Source organism: Bombus fervidus, chromosome 3 (genome assembly GCF_041682495.2).
Source record: "Bombus fervidus isolate BK054 chromosome 3, iyBomFerv1, whole genome shotgun sequence".
Taxonomy (NCBI): domain Eukaryota; kingdom Metazoa; phylum Arthropoda; class Insecta; order Hymenoptera; family Apidae; genus Bombus; species Bombus fervidus.
In genome coordinates this window covers 6,827,845-6,848,807 of record NC_091519.1, presented here as the reverse complement: position 1 = coordinate 6,848,807, position 20,963 = coordinate 6,827,845, and the positions used below count along the sequence as shown (strand labels likewise).

Here is a 20,963-nt window from a genome sequence, read left to right as displayed (position 1 = left end):
TCGTTTTTCATATTACGTTTGATTCTCCTTTTTTTTTCCATAAATTTGTCGGTTTATATATATGTTATACAGATGTCTATTTTATATCGAATATATTTACATTGCTATATCCTTGAACAGGTATGCTCAAATAAAATGAAATACACGTGGATTTAGTAGTTCAAAGTGGAATATTTCAGAAATAAATAACTTTATCACTTTCACAGTTGACATTATTGCTATTATCAATACTACTCTAATTACTTCATTTGTTACTGCCATATTACATTTTGATTACACAATTCAAAACAATTCAAGTATGAGAATTTTACGCTTCTGTTTTATTTAAAGAGCAAACTATACATACAGTTACGTATAAAACATTTTCGATAATTCGCATTACGAATTTAGCATTATTTTTATCGTCTGGTGGCACTCTTTAAAAGAGGAACATAGCTAGCACAATTAACATGAATATTCAATATATAAACTACTACTATGAATGCATACGTACTGCAAATACTTACATTTGCTAGTTGAATTTTTAATAGTAAAAATTATTTTATTCTATTACGTTACACGAAAGAAAAATTGTATGCTGATCTAATTTCAAGAATTTCTCAATTATCTTTTTATTATTTATTATTCTTATCATATTATGTCTCGCGAACTCCATATGTACATGTTACAATAAGATTGATAACACAAGCGAATAACATCCCGTTTGTACATTAAAAAATTTCTTCATTTTTACAATATGAGGTGCTTTATATTGACAAGTTACGCATTTTTCATGACTTCATTGTTACGATTGTTCATGTTAAGTTAAATAAATGTATAAGCTAAATTTATTTCTCTAATATATACAACAAATTAAAAATATCGCGAGGAGAAACTGAATAACAGCAAATTTATTTTTATACAAAAGTTATGAAAATATGATAATATAAACAGAATTTTATAGACAACAATGTCAATGTGATTGATCATTAAAGAGTTATTTAAATCAGTTAAATTATTCATTATTAGCTTTAGTAGTAACTGTACGTTACATGGATTAATTAACATGACCACTAAGAATATTTTTTACCAACGGTTTAAATTACTTGCGATATGAACTAGCTGCGGTTTAAAGCAAATTTATGTTTTGACCGCAAATATACTTTGATCACAGTGTTTCAATATTTATAATATTATTCACCTTGAACTCAAACATTAATTAAACTAAATGATAAGAGAAGATTTATCGAAATTCATTTCTTGTTGTCAATTCAAATAATTGGCAATAAATTTAAGAAAGGCTACGAAAAAATTATTTATCGGTTAGTACAAATATCAGTAGGTATATTATCCATACGATTAAACATAGAAAAGCATGTACATATACATGAATTATATTAATAATGTCAACGTGTACATAATATTTCTCATACAAATGATCTATCACATGTCGAAGACTGTATGTATTGTATTTTATCACGCTGAAACGTGATAAATGTATTCGGAACGCGTTAATTATGTTACTTAAAGCGCCAAGAAACGCAATTTTATTGCTATCATATCTAGCATATGAAGCTATTGACTAAAAATATGATTTTCAATACATCGATATATTTGAGGCACTAAATTATAAAACAATAAAAATAGACACGTATAAACAGTAACAGTGTATTAGTGTATAGAGTTAATATTTTAATTATATTTAATTTAATTTATATTTCAATTTAACTTATATTTTACACTTTCATTTCTATTTAAATATCCATAATGTATTGCAACTGATAGAACAGCTTTGAAATGCTGTGATAAGAAAGTAGAGTATGATATATCGTTATTCAATTACTTATATCATCCTTATTGACATCAAATATAATTCTATAAAGTATTTGAAGACTAAAAATGCGAAAATTTAGGAAAGTAAGATAAGAAAATAACTAAACGATAAAGCAGCAAATTATTACTATAAAAGGATTGTGTATGCTTATGTATTTATAGAAAATTTGAAGGTGCAATAATACACAGATACACAATGTGCAAGAAATATAAAACAATAACCCTCCGTCTATCACCTTATTTTTACTGACATCGTCTACATACAGGATTGTTTATGTCCATGCAGCTATTTTAGCTTTTTGTCTTTTAAATCATTCAATAGCGTTTACTGCTATATGTTACCTTCATTTTTTTAAACAAAATAAAATTTAAATAAATATATAAATAAAATGAAAAATTACATTTGTTAGACGGAACAAATTGTTTGGATTCCGTTTCTTTAGTTATGCTTATGAAAATATAGATCTATATAAATATCTGTAGTCTAGTTATAATATTTCCATAAACTTACAAAATTGTTTCTTTTCGAAATGTAAATCTCTAAAATAGATAGATATACTATATCTATCCTGGAAGGAATATTCGTATCATATGCGGGTAATAAGACACATGGTAGAACACTTATAATACGTAAATATTGTAGTGATGTATCATCGATTTTCTTTAGTATTTTACAAATTTTCTAATGCGTAGAACTTACAGTCTGTGTACGCCTTATCGCCTGCAACCATATCTGTACAGTGGAAATTGTAATGCATATGTTAGGATCAAAAAGAAGTATCGTTTAAAGTTTAACGCATTGTATTATATTTTAAATTACATGGAAATGAATTTTTGGTTAATGATTTCGTTTAGTGAAACAAAGTTTTTAAACTTATTAGGGAAAGCATCTTGAAAAAATAATGGTTGTTATTTATGAAATGAAATCGCTCAAATGTAAAGTAAAATTTTTGAAATACTTCTAATGATGTGAAAGATGAAATATTTTTTAACAGGAATAAACTGTGAATATCAGAAAAACCGGTGATCAAATAAACGTATAAACAGTTGAAACATGCAGGTACATAATGAAATTATGTCTGAAAGTAGTGTGTATGTGTGAATAAAATAAGTGATTTTTAAAAAATTCTGAACGAACAATATTTACTACTATTTACAATTTAGCATTTCAAATCTTTAACGAAATTTTCAAAATGTTTGTACACATCTAGGCACAGATATGAAGTTAAAACGCGTAGTATGCTTCAAACTTAGATGTTTTATTATCTGTATTTCACTTTTACATTTCAGAGAATATGTTATAGTTTTTATATTTTAATAGAATTCTTGTTTAAATCATTTGATCATAAATAATACATGATAATTATAAAATTTTATGTATCTTTTACCACATTTATAAATTAATTTATTACAATCATTAATTAAAATTACGGTTTATAATGTGCACATGTTGCATGTTATTAAAATATACAAACGATTACTAAAAAAAAATATCATCGGTTACTTTCATTTTTATGATTACGTATCTTTTAAAACAATTAAAATACGTATTGTCAAATCACAGATATATTTAATAGAGACATTATTTTCTCCTTTTTTGCTATATCATTGTAAATAAATATTTGTATCCTAAATACTTCTTTATATTATGCCTTGTACTATGAAATAATTGTTTATTATAAACTAAAGTAAAAGCATAAGAGAAGCGGAATACAAAAATAGAGCACCTTATATGTGTATGAAAACATATTACTGTATTATTATTATTATTTCCTTGTTATTATCTCGCGAGTTAATCAGTTTTGCACGCAGTATTGCAAAATTTCATTTACAATCCGATTTTTTCCTTAAATGATTTCCTAATTCCAGATGCTATGGTAGCAATATTTCATTCTCATTAAGGATAGGTATTTAGTACGGTGACGTTGTGTACATAGATAAGAAAGTCTTCGAAATCGTTTGTACCCTGTTTCGTTCAGTCAAAAAGCATCCAGCCAACTGTCATATACTGTATAAAATTTATTAACTTTAACGGCAGTTCCCCTATCTATCGATTGGGAGACACTGGAGACTTTCAGCTGGTAAGATCCCTGCTTATGTATTCCAATTTGTCTTGTACCATAGTTTGTCACTCGATTGTGACAATATATAAAATAATTATCTTTCATTCATTCAAAAATATCTTCTGCAATTCTTATCAAGTGCATGAAATATGTTTACTGTTTTTGTAAACAAGTTTTAGGTATTAGTAGATTCCAGAAATTTTGTTTTTCCTCTTATTTTTTAATTTATATGTATGTGCAATTTTTGAAAAGTTTTAAGTGACGCAGAATTTATGAATATAGTATTATTGCAGTATCATGCATAAATATATGTATATGCATATACAGGTTGTTTTTGAGAAAGATTACTTAAAGAAAATGGAAAAATAAAATAAAAGCTGTCTTATTAATGTAATATCAAAAATGTAAATCCGATTAAATAAATAGTGCTTCACGAATTATTAAATAGAATTGTGGAGAGATTAAACAAACACATTCGAAAATATTAACACTAGAACTACCGACGTTTAAGAGGTAGAATATTTTTATGAATAAGGAGAATAAGGTGAGTTCTTTGACGTACTTTGGATCTCAGATGCTCTTTGTTCTAGTCGTGATTTTTCATTGTCAGCGGCAAGTTCATCTGCTAATTGAAACATAAACTCTTTTCAGGATATCTGCTCACCTGTGGTTTCCTTATATAAAATCCAGGCATTTATGACAGTTAAATCTAAAATATTAAAAAATACTTGAAGTGGAGTGAAGCCATCTTCTTGATCCTGATTTCACGCTATATTTTTTAGCCATTTGGTCTGCTATATCTACTCCAAATTTTGTTTTGTTATAAAATTCGACCGTTTCAGGTAGGCCCTTTCCGCTTTTTCCTAAATAAGGAAATCTATTTACAACATACTTTGTTTGAACATCAGATGCTAGCCAAAATTTAATTCCGAATTTGTCGGGTTTATTCGGTAAATATTACGCAAACCTGCCTGGTTTTGGTTGACAAAAGTAGCTCGTCTATTGTAATGTTTGTGATAGGTTTATAACAATTCTGGCTGTTTTCAATCAACTTATCCCATATGGATGATATTAGTGCAAATATGTCATTTTTCAAACGTTGACTTCTATCATCATTTTTTTTTTTTTTTTCTTTTTTGTCAAATCGAATAAATATCAATATTTCAAGAAACTCATTCCGACTCGTGCTGGAAAAGAAGCTTGGTCCCCATTTTGTATTTCACAAATATGAAAGTTTCAAATTTTTCACTTCGTATGCTTCCCGTACAATATTCCAAGGAATTCTTTCAATTTTGTTTCTGTAAGGGTCCGTTTTTTACCCAAAACTCGAGAGGCTTCTGATTCGGTGCACGATATTATACATTGCAACATATGACTGTCAATTAGTAGGAAAAATGCGCTAATTACTTTATCTTTCATGATACTTTTTTTTGCATATCCTGTGAGGCCGAATGTGTCTTTGAATATGTTGTGCAAGGGTAATCTCCCAGAAGCTGACCCTTCTTGAATTCTTTCCCACTTGGTTCCGTTTACGACAATTTCATTTGGACTAGCATGTACATTTTCAGTTTCACTTTCAGAACTTAAAAGCACCCGAGCACGTCTTCTTTTGCGTACATTCAAAATGTTCTCTGACTCACTATCTGATTTTTTTTCTTCTTCAGATTCTCAAAGAATCCGACTGATTCTTTGTCACTAATGTCACTATTTCTGTTATCACTACAAATTTCAATTGTTTTTTCCCCTGGCTCACTTCCTTCACACTCAGAGAATTCACTATCCTCGATATCAGAGAATTCCATTAGTATCCTTTTCAGTTTTTGCAACAATTCATTTATTTTTTTTACATTTTTAAGGCTTGTAAAATATTGCTTTGTAAAACGAGAAATCAGGTCTTATTCCAGCGACTGTGCTCTACAGAATGACTAGTCAATTTGACTGATACTGGTATAAGTGGCCATGATACAAAATTACTTTCATTCTAAATGAATAAAACAAAATTAAAGTTCATTATATTATTCCTTTAGCTATCCCTGAAAAAGTTATTACGTCATTGCGGAGAAAAACTGTAACATGAAGTAAGAATTTTAAGATAAAATTGTCAAACCAGTCATTTTGACTGGCGTGGTAGTTCTAGTGTTAACAGACGTTTGGATCACTTTGATGATGATTTCAGTTCTGTAACAACGAAGATAATAACTATACCGAAAATGTATTATAATATTCATTTAATTATGCCGTTATACATTACATATGTGTATAAGATGGCTTTTCTCTCATTTCATTTAAAAAGAATATTTTTTCCAGGGACGCTTTATATTGTTAGATTCTATTTATAGTCCTTAAAAATACTTAATACTGATACTAAAGCGGTAATTTTTAACTTATTGTTTTCAACTTAGTTATTTACTTATTAATTAAAATTGTGTTTGCATATAAAACTGATGAGGATTAAAATGTAAAATTCTAAAAATAGAAAAAGATTGAGAAATATTAAACACAATTCTTAATATAATAGTGAATAGTCAAAGCAGTTCATTAACAAATATTTTTTTTTATATGTAGATTTGATAAGAATATGACGGTAGCTAAGAGTAATGGAACAACCACAATGGATGCAACTACGATGGTCTTTACCGAGAATGAAAAGAAACTTCAAAGTAACGCTTTGTTACCTTACAAGGGAGAAGAATATGACGATGACGATGATGAAATTACATTAGAAGACTTGGCTCCAGATGGTGGCTGGGGGTGGATGGTAGCTTTTGCTATGATACTAGTATTTGTTAGTATTTATGTTCTTTTAGTATTAAACATAAATTTTGCAATTTTTCTCCTTTAGCTCTTCTTTCATCGTTTAATTTTATTTACTCATTCAGATTTCTTATAACAATTAAGAGACAATATCGGTATCATTTCGTATATATAATCATAAAATATATAAATGTACCATTCAGTAAAGTTATTACTTACGCAAATATTGCGCATTTTATACTTAATATGTATATACTTTTTTACTAGTCAAAGGAAAATACAAATTATTTAGAGTAGATATATTTCAAAAGCATCTTTTTATTAATAGCTGATTATATTGTTTTTCAATTATTAACACTTCTTTAAATTTTATTTTTGCGATATCATTAAGTATGTGAATTTTAACTTACGAATAAAATGAAGTTTAGTACTTTGGGACAATGAGGCATTAAAGACATAATTGTAATTCATCTATTAAAATAAAATAATGCAGAACAGTAATTATTTCATTCGTCATAAATTTTATGATGGCATAAGTATTTCTTATAACATGTGAGAATTATCAAATTGATTGAATATTGTATAAGAATCATCTTTTTTTCCATGATTACTTTTATAACATGCAATTAATTTTTTCTTTTTTAGATTACAACATTTGGACCAACTACATCATTTGCAATAATATTTGGAGACTTTCTTGAAGCAACTGGTCAAGCTGGCACAGCAATGACACTTTTCAATTCCGTTTTTATGATAACATTTTCAATTGCTGGTAAGCAGCCTGTCCCACTTTTTATTTTTTTTATCATCGCAATGGAATCGGTAGGTACAATATACAGGGTGAATCATGAATATATGTCTCCATACTTTAAGCGGTGAATCTATGCATTAAAATAAGTAAAAACCCTGACTATATATCCCACGTATCTTTAGTTTTCGAGTTATGGATGATTACAAAAAATCATTAAAATTTTGCCTTCTTTCCTTTTTACAATAAAAATATTCCTTAACAGAATAGATGCAAAATGGATTTGAGACTCCGTGAATACTCAAGAAGAATACTCAATGTTATGACGTGTAATACTGTTTGCCAGGGTACGAAGCAGGCACTTCGAACATTTTTTTTAATTATCCACAACTTGAAAATTAAAATATGTAGGACATATGTTCTTAAAACCCTTCTTACTTATTTTTCTGTGTAGATTCACTCCCTGAAATATGGACATGAACAGGACATATACTTATGATTCGCTCTGTATACATGTACATATATGCATGAATTCTTTTCAAACTGTAAGAGATATATCATTATTACTCGTCTGATTTGATCACATGTATTTTATGTTTATCTACGTGGAATGAACATGTGTAGACACCAGGAAGTGAAAATGACATTTATCTGTACAAATAATGTGCCTTGCCCTAATTTACAGCTTTAATACACGCGTTCAATGTCATATTTCTTTTTTATTTATCCACGATATCAATAACAGAAATCCAATAATAGATTGCAGAGACAAATTTTCTATAAAAAATATTATTTTTCAGTATAATAATTCAATAAAATAAAGGAACATAAAGAGATAATTAAATTATGATTGTAGTATAATTAAAAGTTTTTCAATAACTGCAAGATATTAAAATAAAAACATAAAAATAAGGATTTTAAATTTAACAGGAAAAGAAATATATTAAACAATGTGTCTTTCAATAATTGATTTTGAAATATTAAAACAGATGAGTTTGGAAATGCTAATGGAAAATAACTATTACGAAGCTGATCATGTCTATTTTACAATTACATTTTATAGTTAGATATATTTACTTCTTAATATGCTTTGTTACAAAAGAATATGAAAGTAATAAACGTCGCTGAATAATTTTAGACTTTATGCTTGGAAATCCTGACGTGTTGTTACAATATATTTTTAGACTCACGTGTAATTCACGTTCTTAGTGATTGAATTGATAATACCATTTTATGATAATAACAGTTCATATAACGATAATAGTTGATCGAATAATAAATTAAAGAAATATAAAATAGGTACACTTCATACAATATTTATTTCCATAATGTTATGAGTTGTACTTTTTATGGTTACTATTCTATCTTCCTTCGAATATATAAATTATATTTAACATTGATTTATTCATAGTCGATGGTGTCATTGCCCTTGTGAATAAAAATAATATTCTCATCAAAATTAAATTAGGATATATAATTTTCAATAATTTCATTGCTCACTATATATTATCAAATTGTTTCAAATAAAATGAAATTTATGATTGATTGTTTATGTTAGAAAATAAATCTGTACTACATTACAAATTATATATCTTTCTGTGTATTTCAGTACTAAGATGTTATATAGTGTTTAGAGTTACCTGATATAATTATAAGTGCAATTAGATTATCATAAAGACTATCATGCGTTTTTTACTAAATATTATCAAATACTGAAAACACTACCGATAAGCGTATGACGGCGGCCCACGAATTGTTATGTAAATCTTTTATAGCTTTACGGGTATTAGATAAGAGCGAAATTGCAAAACAATTATAGTTAACGATTTTATGGCAAAATAACAATATAATGTAATAATAAGTATACTACATTTTTATTTGCATTGGATATGTCATACAATTTATTAATATCATTAGTTTACATACGCAACACAATAATTTTGGGTACTTCTAAGTAAAAAGTTAAGCAGTCAAAACAATAGACAAGTAATTAATTATTTAATGTTTGCACGAAATAAAAAATTGTAGTTTGAATATATTAATTCAATAGTTCTTTGTCTTCCTATGAAAGACTTATTAAAATGTTAAAGTTTAAAATAAAATTTTCCTTAAAATTTTCGGTATTTTGAATTATGCCGAATAATATTTGCATTGAATAATAAGAAAGGAACCGAAAAATACGATAAAGCTAAAAAGTGTAAAGGAGTTTAGGAAAACGTATTTTGTTTTCTAATATAGTTCTTACAATGATTCTAGTCTGAAGTGGGATTCTTCAACTAGAGCTCAGAATGCTATGAACTGTTTTGATTGCACTATGGATCTAATTTCTCGTATTGATAACTTCTACATTTAAAACAAATTTTTATTTCATTCATTGTTATCAAAGAACAATGTTGATAAAGAATTCGTGTCGAAGACTATAGACTATTTGCAGAAGTGGGATTTCATTACTTTATAGATGAATCAGCAGATTCTAATTATTGCATACGTTTAATCATTTGCTTATTTGTAGAATAATTAAACCGGTTGACCAATTTAATGTAATTTACATTTTATTTGAACGTTCTTTATAATAAGTTACGATGTCTATCTGTAAATCTGTAAATCACATAAAAGTGATTTAAAGATTTATGAATAAGTATAATGCTTACGGTGATGCGATGGTTATATTTGTTGTTAGTGTAAATACTTTTTAATTGGTAAATGTGCTTCCACTATTTAAAAGTGAAAACTTAAGTAAACTGCGGGACTTAGACTCTAGGAGATAAACTATTTGCAGCAATAAAGAGACAATCCTAATATTTGAATTGTATTTTTTGCAGAGGAACGGGGATATAGTTTTCAATATTTAGAAGTTTTATATACAAAGTCGCAAAATTTTATTAATATGAATATTATTTGACTATTAATATTTATTAATATAATTAATATTTATATGTTTGAGAAAGTACTTGATTCCCGGTTGACTCTTGTTGATTTATTGAAATTACTAGAAAATAGAGCTGTTTCCTTATTGCAACACCTACTTTAAATTTTATTGAAAAATATAAAATTATTTTAAACTAAAGTATCTCACAATTATGAAAGGTCTACATCACGAATATCTATTAATTTCAGGTTTAATGACCAACTCGCTATTAAAGAGGTATTCTATGAGGCCCGTGGGGGTATTTGGTGCGGTGCTCTTCTCGTTACCAAATATCTGTCTGGCTTTTGTTACAACTGTTTACGAAATGGCCTTCTTAAATTTTCTCCAAGGAATGGGTCTTGGTCTTATTATTACCATTTGCAACACGAACTTCAATGCTTACTTCGTAAAGAAAAGGGCGTCAGTACGTAAATGCAGGGCCACTGGCCGATATAATTGTTAACATACTTATATTCTTAGTTTTTTTTAGAGAAATTCTTGCTATTTAGGTAATGAGCGGAGCCCAAGTTATCATCAGCTTAGGTGCAATCGCCTATCCTATATGTATTGAAAAAATGATGAGGATATATGGGTTTCGAGGTAAATTTCTTTTTATATTGATAATATTAATATATTATTAATATTAAACTATATAATTATATATGCTAACATGTCAACTTGCATTTGTTCGATCATAACAATCATGCAAAATATAAAGCATCACAATTAAAAATGTTGCGCTCACTGTAACAAACACAGCTGTCTAAAACTGTCTTACTTCGCTCATTAAATATTTTTGGTTTTTAGGTTTAATCGTGATATAAATTAATTGAGGGAGATTCTGCCATTCAAAACAAGACAAAAATCAAGGGCAACAAAATTGCATTGGAGATTTTATTTTCAAAAAACATTCATTCAAAAATGTCAGAATTTATTTGCTATCGATATTTAAATACTTTATTTTCTAAATAATATAATATTTAACTAATACTATGGTATTCTATTAATTCGTTCTTGGAGTCTGAAAATGAGCATAATGAATTTTAAATTGCTTTAATCTTCATAAACGAATTAATCAATGACCCATATGTATCCCCGATGCTGGTACACATCAAGATATAGAATGTTTCACATTTTGACAACAGAAACGATTTGTCGCACTTATAATATAATCGAATGACACATTGTAACTTCGGCCACGCTTTCTCCTCCTCAGTCTACAATTCTTTAACCATTCGACCAGTTTATAAATCCACGACTCATACATTTGCAAATAGAGAATTCGCCACTTAATCGACCAGTAGATTTTCATACGCCGCTACATCAAGCACTATCTGGGTTTTAAGAATTCTTAATCGCAGCTATAACAGAAAGTTCTCGAGTATCTGATCCCTAACTTTTATTGCGTTATAGGAACAGCATTGATGACGGGTGCTATGAGTTTGAACTGCATTGTCGGTATGACGATGATGCACCCTGTCGAATGGCATGCGAAGAAACCGGAAGAAGTTCGCGCGGAGAAGATGCGCGAGAGAGAAGAACGGAAGTTGCGCGGTATAGTATTCTCAAATCGTCGTTACAGTGAAGTTATACGAACTCCTGCAAAAACCAGATGGAGCAGCTTAACGAGTCTCAAGGGCGAAAGCGGAAAACAGGTTCCGCTTTTGATTGGAGCATTGAAAGTAAATTTTATACGTTGTTCTGATATTGATACTTTGAAAGAAGAAATACGTATTAAGAAAGACATACGAGAGAAATCAGTTGTCTTGAAAAGTTTTTTTCATACAACTATAAAGAAGGCAGATATTTAAACGATTGTATTCTGCTGGGACACCCTGTGTAATATCATGAATATTATGTTTAAAAAATCGAAATGTATTGAACGAAAATTAAAGTTCTTAAAGTATTGTTTTTTGTTGTCCTGGAAAAATGCAGATATGGAAACGAGTCATTTCTATTATAAGTTTTTCAACTATTTAAGTATATTAGAACAATTATTTTTAGTAAAGGTCTCAATTTCGCACTTTATTTATTAAATTTACATGTTCTGTTAAATACAGTCACCCGCAAAAAGGGTAGCTTCAATATCGGAGTTAGAGGGCAGAATATGCAACCGAATAAGATCTGGATCAATGCGCGAGTTGCTAACACGACGACTATCGACCTTGTCATCATCAAGTTTAATGAATTTGATGACAGGTATTGGCAGTTTAGTGGACACTAGGCAGCATCATCCTGAGAAAACTAAAGAAAAACGAATAGAGAAAGGAGTTCAAGTTTCTATGCAGGAAGAAAAGGATATCGGTAAAGGTCACTTAGAGTACGTGAATTATTCTTACATACTTTCCTTTATTGTTAGCCTTTAAACAGTCTGCAACATCTCTTGCACTTGTCAAATTGAAAATCATAATGGTGTAAGTTAAGTTTTTAGAAATTTGAATTTATTCATACATTTCAATTTTCGAAAATATTCATTTCGTTTTAGAATTAATTAAGTTTTATAATTAAGTAACTATGTTCTCAGTCGCAATGATCCCATGATTTGAGAAAATATCATAAATTTTTTTGCAGTAACATATGCAGAATATTATTTTATAGAAACGAGCAATAAACTGACTTATACCATTATCATTCTCAACTCTCTATTCCTTTCTAATTTCTTTATAATAAGTCAATTACTGAATATGAATTTTCATATTCTATTAAATTTCTTATAATATATAATTTATTTAAAAAACATCGAAGATCAATAAGAAAATTTTTAACATTGTAGAGAAATATTGGATGAACTTTTGGAAATCCCACTTTTAAAAAATTGTGGTTTTCTAAACATTTGTCTGGGCACTAGTTTTGTTATATCGAGCGATTTCACGTTTATCTATTTTTTGCCACTGATGATAACCAACAATGGTTACACGAAGAGTCAAGCAGCCCAAGCGATTACTATCTCCGCAGCCGCGGAATTGGTATCCAAGATTTTACTCACAATTTTCATCTTGTTGGTAAAAGTCAAAGCGAAGTACATATTCTTCGTCGCTATGATTTGTATGGCGTTCGCAAAAGTTGGTTAGTAAATTATATGCATCAAACTTTAATATAATACAGCAATTCCAATATTGTAAATGACAAAAGGACGAATTATAAAGTTGCTGCAAGAAAGTGTTTCAAAATTTTGAGAGTAAATCATATTTGCTAAATCCAAAAAAAGAAAAAGATCTTAGTAAACATAGATTGGAAAGTTAATACATATTCTCAAAATTATAAACAATTTTTTGTTTCGGTTCAAGCTACTATCGCGATGCATAGAAACATGTATAGCTCTAAAAGTCTGAATTTATTTTTCAGGATACTTGTTGTACAATGATACCTTGATCGGTACGTTTGTGATGATAACAGTTATAGGAATGATTAGATCATGGTTATTGGTTCCTCAGCCATTGGTCATTATAGAAGATATCAGTATTGATAAATTTGCTTCAGCATACGGAATTGCTGGCGCTATTAACGGAGTGATCTCTATATTATTTGGTCCAATTGTTGGTAAGTAGAATTACCATAATCTTCTGAAAACAATATCTTAAAAATTAATGGTAACTTTAGTTACACTACTTTAAAAAATCTTAAAATCAAACTTAAAAAATCTCCTAGTAATAGAAAAATACGATGTGGTCGTAAAAATAAAAATATTGTAAATACAAATGTTTTATCATTATTAATCACTTTTACTCGAAATCAATGTTTTACTCAAATATTAATGACGAACGAAATGTAAAAAGCATACGTATTTACTATAAGGAGATGAAAGCGAATTTTTAAATATAAATAATCTCTTTCAGGATTCCTGAAAGATTGGACCAACAGTTTCGTAGTCTGTCAGCTTGCCCTTATATTAATGAACGTCCTGTTCGTTATTCCATGGACAGTACAGTTCCTTTCAGTAGATTTACCAAAGAGGAGGAAGGAACGGATGGATAAAATTGCTGCCCAAACTTCCGGTTCCTTTTCTGCAGATTGATGCAAAAGAAGAGAGAGAGGGAGAAAGACCTTGTGTGTAATACACGTCTTTGCTATTTAATAGTAGAAACTCTTTTGTACAAAAATAAATTTAGATATTTTTTTACGGCAATTAAAAATACTTTTTTACAAAATATTTGTTCGTAAAATGAAAATTGTTGTCAATTGGGAGTTACTCATAGCGTTAATTATTGCAGTGTGAGATACAATGTACAAATCTTTACAACGATATGTAGTCATTTATCTTTTTCAGATATACATATCAGTTAAACTTCTTACATATCCTATCGTAAAACGCTTTACGAGCATTCGGGAAAACCACAAATTTCAATTAATTTAAACCTGTTAAGTATAAGCCATAATATTATATCCAGTGTGCATAGACAAATCTTGTATCCAATTCTAAGTCTGACGCGAATGACACTGAAATGAATATTTTATATTTCAGTTGTTGTACGTATCGTGGCAACTATTATTAAATGTAAAAATAAGAAATAAATGAAGAAAGCATTCTATAATAATCTTTGTGTACGACTTTTAAAAAACGATTTGTTTTTAATTTTTTTTATTAGATATTAATTCATAATTTGTTAAATGTAGTTCATGAAAAATAATAAGATTAGAGGATATATATCTTGTATAGCATATATGTAAGTATATATATATATATAGCGGTAGTCACTATGAGAAACGAAAGATGAATTTGGAATGTGGTATTTAACGACAGTTAAATTATTTAATATTACACATATTTTTATACAGTATTGTATAATATTATTTACGTCTACAGGGACAACAGGTAATTTTACAACATGGTCAGTAGATGATGATTGCTAGTATGAGATAAAATAACCGTGAACGAGTAGTTCCTTAAAATGAATTTTTACTACTTTAATATTTTATTATCTCAGAATCGTATTTATATGCAACATGCTATAAATAGGTCCTTTTTAAGTATTCTGCGACGTCTTTTCAGGAATTCAAAAAACAAAAAATGTTATGCAAGATTTTATAACTAAACCTAGATATAATTTTAACACTTGTGCCATTTATAGTATATGCAATCATTGTATATAAAAATAATTTATTCATACATATAAGAAGCCTTGAATGTTTTTCTTATAATATACCTATACATATCTATATATACCTAATATAATGTTTATTTATATCATAATCCACTTTATATTACTCACAAAAGCGTGTGCAGATATTTTGAACATGTTATTACTGTTAACGTTAATAATGTAAAACGAATCATCTATGAGAACTTCATTTAAACGTGAACCTCCTGATTACCTTTGTTTCGTGGCTCGATTTTCATTCGGAAGCCGTCTACTCTTTTGAGAATAATGTCAACCTTCAGCCGGAAGTCCTTTTCTGTGAGATCCGACAGGATCTTGTAGTTCCGCAGGATCGTCGACAATAAAACCTTCAACTTCAATATCGCGTACTTCCTTCCCACGCATGATCTAAAAAAACAATGCAATATAATAACATAAGACACAATCACATTTATAAAAATCGGAAATGAAACCTCGCAGAGGTCTGTTTTACTCATTAAATATCATAACAAGTGTCATATTTTGATTACTTTATATACCTTTGCGTATTACATGCATTCTGTACATTTTTATAGCTTTAATTTTTCCATAAATGCATAAATATTCACAGTCTACTTCTGACATATGAAACGTTTTCTTTAATTAACACTTTACCGACCGCTAGCGATTCAACAGCATACGTACATCTGACCGGCATCTCAGGCGCAGATTTTCCCTGGCGCCGGCTCTGTTTCGGTTTAGACTATTCAATACCATTCTTTTCGTTCATCTCGAACGGTATGTTTCTCAAATTGGTATATAAGTATGAAAGTTTACAAAGAAATGCAACTGACGCAACTGAGCAAGGTACTTTAGTACTAAATAACAAATTATTGCTCAAATAATGAGAAAGATTGTTGGCGACAAAAAGCCGATTAATCGGTCAGTAAAGTGTCAACATAAATACGTTGCCGCTTTCCATCAAAGTAAATTTATTAATGGAAGTTAGAATCCGGACATCTTTTACTTTTATTATTCTTTTTATTATTTCTATTGTTTTTATCATTATATATTTTTGAAAAACACCGTTGGTTTGAATTTTATAAAACTTTTGCAGCTTTTAAGGTTGGCAATACTAGGTAAAAATTTAGAAAATCACCGACAAATAGTATTTCATTAAGCATAGAAATAGATCAGATTAGAGTCATGTGAGTTTCGATAAAAATGTGCGGTCGATGAGAGACAGTTTGTTCCTATTTTATTCATTTCTAAGTCTGACATTTATTATTCAATAATATTACTCGGTATAAATTTTAGAAGAAATATTTATATGCATAACCCAATACCGATACTTCGTTATAAAAGGAACGGTATAATTGAAAGGAATAAAACAGGAACAACTTAGCGCAACGGTAGCCGCAAGAATTTATCATTATCTACAATGTATCCACTATAAACCTCTCGAAGCTTCACAAAGAAATAATGGTGACTGAACGATGTCAATTTTGCTCACATTACAGCGTCCCATGTTCGCTATTCAACTATTTTTTCGGACTTCGTCAGGCAGTGGTACGTAATGCTGACATTGTATGGGCAAAGCCGACTTTGTATATATACTTTAATTACTTATTTCACATTATGCCTATACAATTATGTAAAATATAAGGATAAGAATAATAATAAACATAACGATAAGATTAATGAACTGATGCGAAAATGAAGAAAAAAATTACCTTGGCCCTGCGCTAAAAGGAATGAACAAGTAACAATGTCTTCTGCATTTCTTCCGGCAAAAAGTTATCAGGATCAAACACATCAGGGTTTGGATAGAATTTTTTCAATCGATGAACTCTATAATCAAAATCGTATAATCTTTTGGTAATAAATAATTTCGTCACTGTAAAAGAATCGTAAGATACATCAGATGAATTGTATTTAATACGGTTTTAAGCAATAAACTGTCGATAATACAGAGTTGAACTTTAAACAATATTTTAACTAGCAATCGTTGATATCGAGGAATCTGATAGAATTAATTTTTACGAAGACATTCGAATAATCTGAGTAAATATTATACATTTTCAGGCAATATTAATTCATTAACAGAATTGTTCGTGGGACAAAACCTGTTCATTTGTAACGGATTTAAATATGAATGATTTTTGGTAGAAGAAGGCGTAATATTTTTGAAAAAACTAATTTCTATACAAATTTCATAAACAAATTCTCATATTAAAAATGTAGTCGATTATATTATTTACATTAATGTCATTTATATAAATTAAAATTGCAAGTATGTATAATTAATCTGTACGCTTTAATATTTTTAATCTGATTTTAAACCAATGGGGACATTTCGAAAAATTATTTTAAATGATAATAGAAATATGCCAATAAAGAAAAGTATAGTAAAATAATTATTATTTAATGTCCATTAGTTCTGGAAATGTGGCAGCAAGATTTTAACTTCTAGTTGTATGTATTACATATTAAGGAGAAATAAAGGGATAGGAAAAGTCTTAATGTTTCGTAAATTACTCTTTCGAGATATTTCATTCCTAGAGTATCTTGGAAGGTGCAAGGCCTCTTTGATTCCCCGAAAATCTCGTTTAATTCTTCGAATACTCGTTCCTGTAATAATTATTGTATTTTACAGACAATAAAAATACAGAAAATATTAAGCTTTACAAAATAGGTAATTAAATGAAATATAATAAATAGATTAATAGTTTGTTCTTATGACCTATTTTCATATAAAAGAAATTATTAGAAATTAGTAACGATGATTGTTAAAAGAATAACTTGTTGCAGAAAGCAATACATTTTTATTAAAGTAAGCGAAGATATAGATTAACAATTAATCATATATGTTTTACACGCTTGAATAATATATAATAATATAATAATGATAATATAATAAATAAAATAATAATATAATATATAATATAATATAAAATAATAATATAATAAATAATATAATAATAATAATAATAAATAATAATATAATAATAATATATAATAAGTTTAACAATTTTTAATTACAATTGAAATAGTTTATTAAGTAATCATCAATTAAATCAAGAATTAAATTAGTAATTTAGTTCTTTAGCAACAAATAAAGTTTTAATTAAATTGTAATTAATAATTAATGTTTTTAATCAACCTCAAGTTAATTATCAGTATCTGTAATTATCGATTAATTTCATAGATTGATTAACTCAACTGCAATTTTTCTTACGGTCTGTACGATCGTCTAATGGTAGGTTTAAAATAAAACTATAGATGATCTGAGAAAGACAAATAGATTCATGTCCATAGAAAACTAAATTGATCAAAATATCCCTTATTTGAAAACTTCAAGTTATATTGCAATCGATCAACTTAGGACTTAGAGGAATGATAAAACATTAACCTTCAATTATTACACAAACAATCGATGTAACCTTTTTCACTGAGAGGAAATTTTTGTGCGAGGATGGGAGATCCAGTACATGGGAAAGCTTTATTTCTCAGAATGTGTGGCATGTGTCATACGTATAATAAAAACGAGCGACATAAAGTAGGTCCTAACCTTTTTGGAATATTTGGCAAAACATGTGGCAGTATGTATATATTATCTTTGTATATTAATTAATTTTTACACTGAAATACGGAGAAATTTGTTTGTGTATGTTATATGTATATTACGTACCTATAGGATACGAGTAAATATACATATGATTTATATAGGGACATATACAAAACAATCATATATTATATATGAATTGTAACTAAATACTATTTTCGTTTCGTATTTAACATTATATATAAGTACAATATAAAAAATTGTGTCTTCAATCTATATTCCAAATATATCGACGTAATATTTAATTTCATATGATAATTATACTTATAAATATCGTTTATTCAAATTCTATTCTCACCATACACTATTCCATTTTTATTAACATTTATTTCTAAAATATACATTTAACCTAACATAACCATATGTGGATCATGAATATACAAATGTTACTATGCTACACATATATGTTTCTCTTAGTTTCTAACTAATTTCTAATTATTTCTAATTGATTAAGAAAATAGGAGTATGTTCCATCTTTCTCATCCTGAAAAAATTCTTCTCTATTTGTTTTTTTCGTTATCTTCGTATACCCAAATTATATTGACACACATATTCAGGTGATAGGTACATTTAATAATACATATGTCACGAACAAAAGAATATTCGTTTAACAAAATGTAAAAAAATACCTAAGAGAGCAAGAAACTTCCTTTTATTTAATTTATGGCTTTATAAGTATCATATTTGCTAAAAGTTCATGTAACATCATTTATAAAAAATTATAAATTTAGCTGTACCTGGATTTAAATCTACCGAAGCGATGAGGAAAAAAGGTGTTGTATGGGACGAGAACACTTTAAACGAATATTTACAATTTCCGAAGCAATTTATCCCTGGTACGAAAATGATGTTCAATGGTATTAAAAAAGCGGAAGATCGTAAAGATATAATCGCTTTCTTAGCAACGTTGAAGTGAAAATTCGAAAAATTGCATCTACTTACGTGAAATATTTTGTACAGTGACCAACATAAGGTATTCTTAGAGTTAGTTCGATGAAAATAAACAAATAAAATAAATAATAAATTAACAAAATTAGAAAAGAATGACTCGTTAGATTTGTTGCCCATATTTTAATACACTATTACTCTACTCGCCTGGATGTCTTCATGAATTCCAAGCATACAAAGAACGAAGCTAGAACCTGCAGCGATAGTGTAAAGACCCTAAAATGTATGTAACGTCCTTTCATTATACGAAAAAAGCATTTTTATATTTATTTTCTGTTTTATTCGAAAGCAATTTTTTGATAAAAGAAGATTATGTAACATCTAAAAATTTATAAGCTTATATTTTTAATACAAAAAGCTATAACTTTGTACTAAACACTGTAAAATAGTGTCATTTTCAGTTTAAAATGTTTCTTCTGCATAAAATTTATAGAATAAATTTAGTTTAAACATTTTCTTATGACATATTACATACGAAGGATGAAGGATTAATTATTTACATGATTTTCCGGACAATTTAGAGTAACATAAGATCGAAAGCATGTTTCGAATTCACTTAACTTAGTTTATCATAAAATTAAGCGACCAGATTTTCTATACGTATTATAAATAAATAATTATCAAATGAACTGCTTTACGCATGAAACTTTCGTTAAACCGTAGTTTATTTAAATATATATGCTTTATTCTAAGAACTTTTGTAAGGAATGTAGGATTACTTCTGTTACTTTAAATATTATAGTATCTACTTCTTCTTGAATTTCTTGATCGATCAGTTTTTGAAAGCTCCAATAAAAGATCCAGGAAAATAAACATTTTCTTTTCACCAATATCATTTTCATCGATATCATCTAAATCGTCCCTAACATAATGCATTTTTGGAAGATCTTTATACTCTTCATTTACATTTGCGCTATACTTCTGCAACATGTTTATTTCTCTTTGTTTCGTTTGTTTACTTTTAACGCTTAAACAAGACGTGAGTACAGATGTGCGAAACAAAGATTAATTTCAACAAATTGTGCTATAGTTTGTTATATTTTAAAAG

General features: G+C 28.2%; 2 protein-coding genes and 1 pseudogene across 3 annotated transcripts; 2 read left to right on the top strand and 1 right to left on the bottom strand.

Annotated features, from left to right (window-relative positions):
* Positions 1-78: 78 nt before the first annotated feature.
* Positions 79-14,820, top strand: LOC139998482 (uncharacterized). 2 transcript variants are annotated; one of them, XM_072023053.1, is made up of 11 exons: positions 79-1,896; positions 1,930-3,893; positions 6,441-6,633; positions 7,275-7,401; positions 10,495-10,709; positions 10,795-10,885; positions 11,699-11,967; positions 12,346-12,605; positions 13,059-13,351; positions 13,631-13,825; positions 14,122-14,820. In XM_072023053.1, the coding sequence occupies exons 3-11, from the start codon at positions 6,454-6,456 to the stop codon at positions 14,298-14,300; spliced, it is 1,809 nt and encodes a 602-aa protein (XP_071879154.1). In that variant the 5' UTR covers positions 79-1,896; positions 1,930-3,893; positions 6,441-6,453; the 3' UTR covers positions 14,301-14,820. The 2 variants fall into 2 exon arrangements, with proteins under 2 accessions (XP_071879154.1, XP_071879153.1); XM_072023052.1 differs by having other exon boundaries at positions 6,441-6,660.
* Positions 14,821-15,285: 465 nt separating this feature from the next.
* On the bottom strand, positions 15,286-20,845 carry LOC139985378 (cytochrome P450 4g15-like; annotated as a pseudogene).
* Positions 18,818-19,897, top strand: LOC139998483 (cytochrome c-1). Its single transcript, XM_072023054.1, has 3 exons — positions 18,818-18,948; positions 19,662-19,666; positions 19,699-19,897. Exons 1-3 carry the CDS (start codon positions 18,818-18,820, stop codon positions 19,881-19,883), a joined length of 321 nt encoding a protein of 106 aa, XP_071879155.1. The 3' UTR covers positions 19,884-19,897.
* Positions 20,846-20,963: the final 118 nt, after the last annotated feature.

Excerpts from the sequence above, each read along its gene's own strand:
- LOC139998483 (XM_072023054.1), top strand. The coding sequence starts at position 18,818 with ATGGGAGATCCAGTACATGGGAAAGCTTTATTTCTCAGAATGTGTGGC.
- LOC139998482 (XM_072023052.1), top strand. The coding sequence starts at position 6,454 with ATGACGGTAGCTAAGAGTAATGGAACAACCACAATGGATGCAACTACG. Across the intron at positions 10,710-10,794 it reads TCGTAAAGAAAAGGGCGTCA|GTAATGAGCGGAGCCCAAGT; the intron begins GTACGTAAATGC and ends CTTGCTATTTAG. Across the intron at positions 10,886-11,698 it reads GAGGATATATGGGTTTCGAG|GAACAGCATTGATGACGGGT; the intron begins GTAAATTTCTTT and ends ATTGCGTTATAG.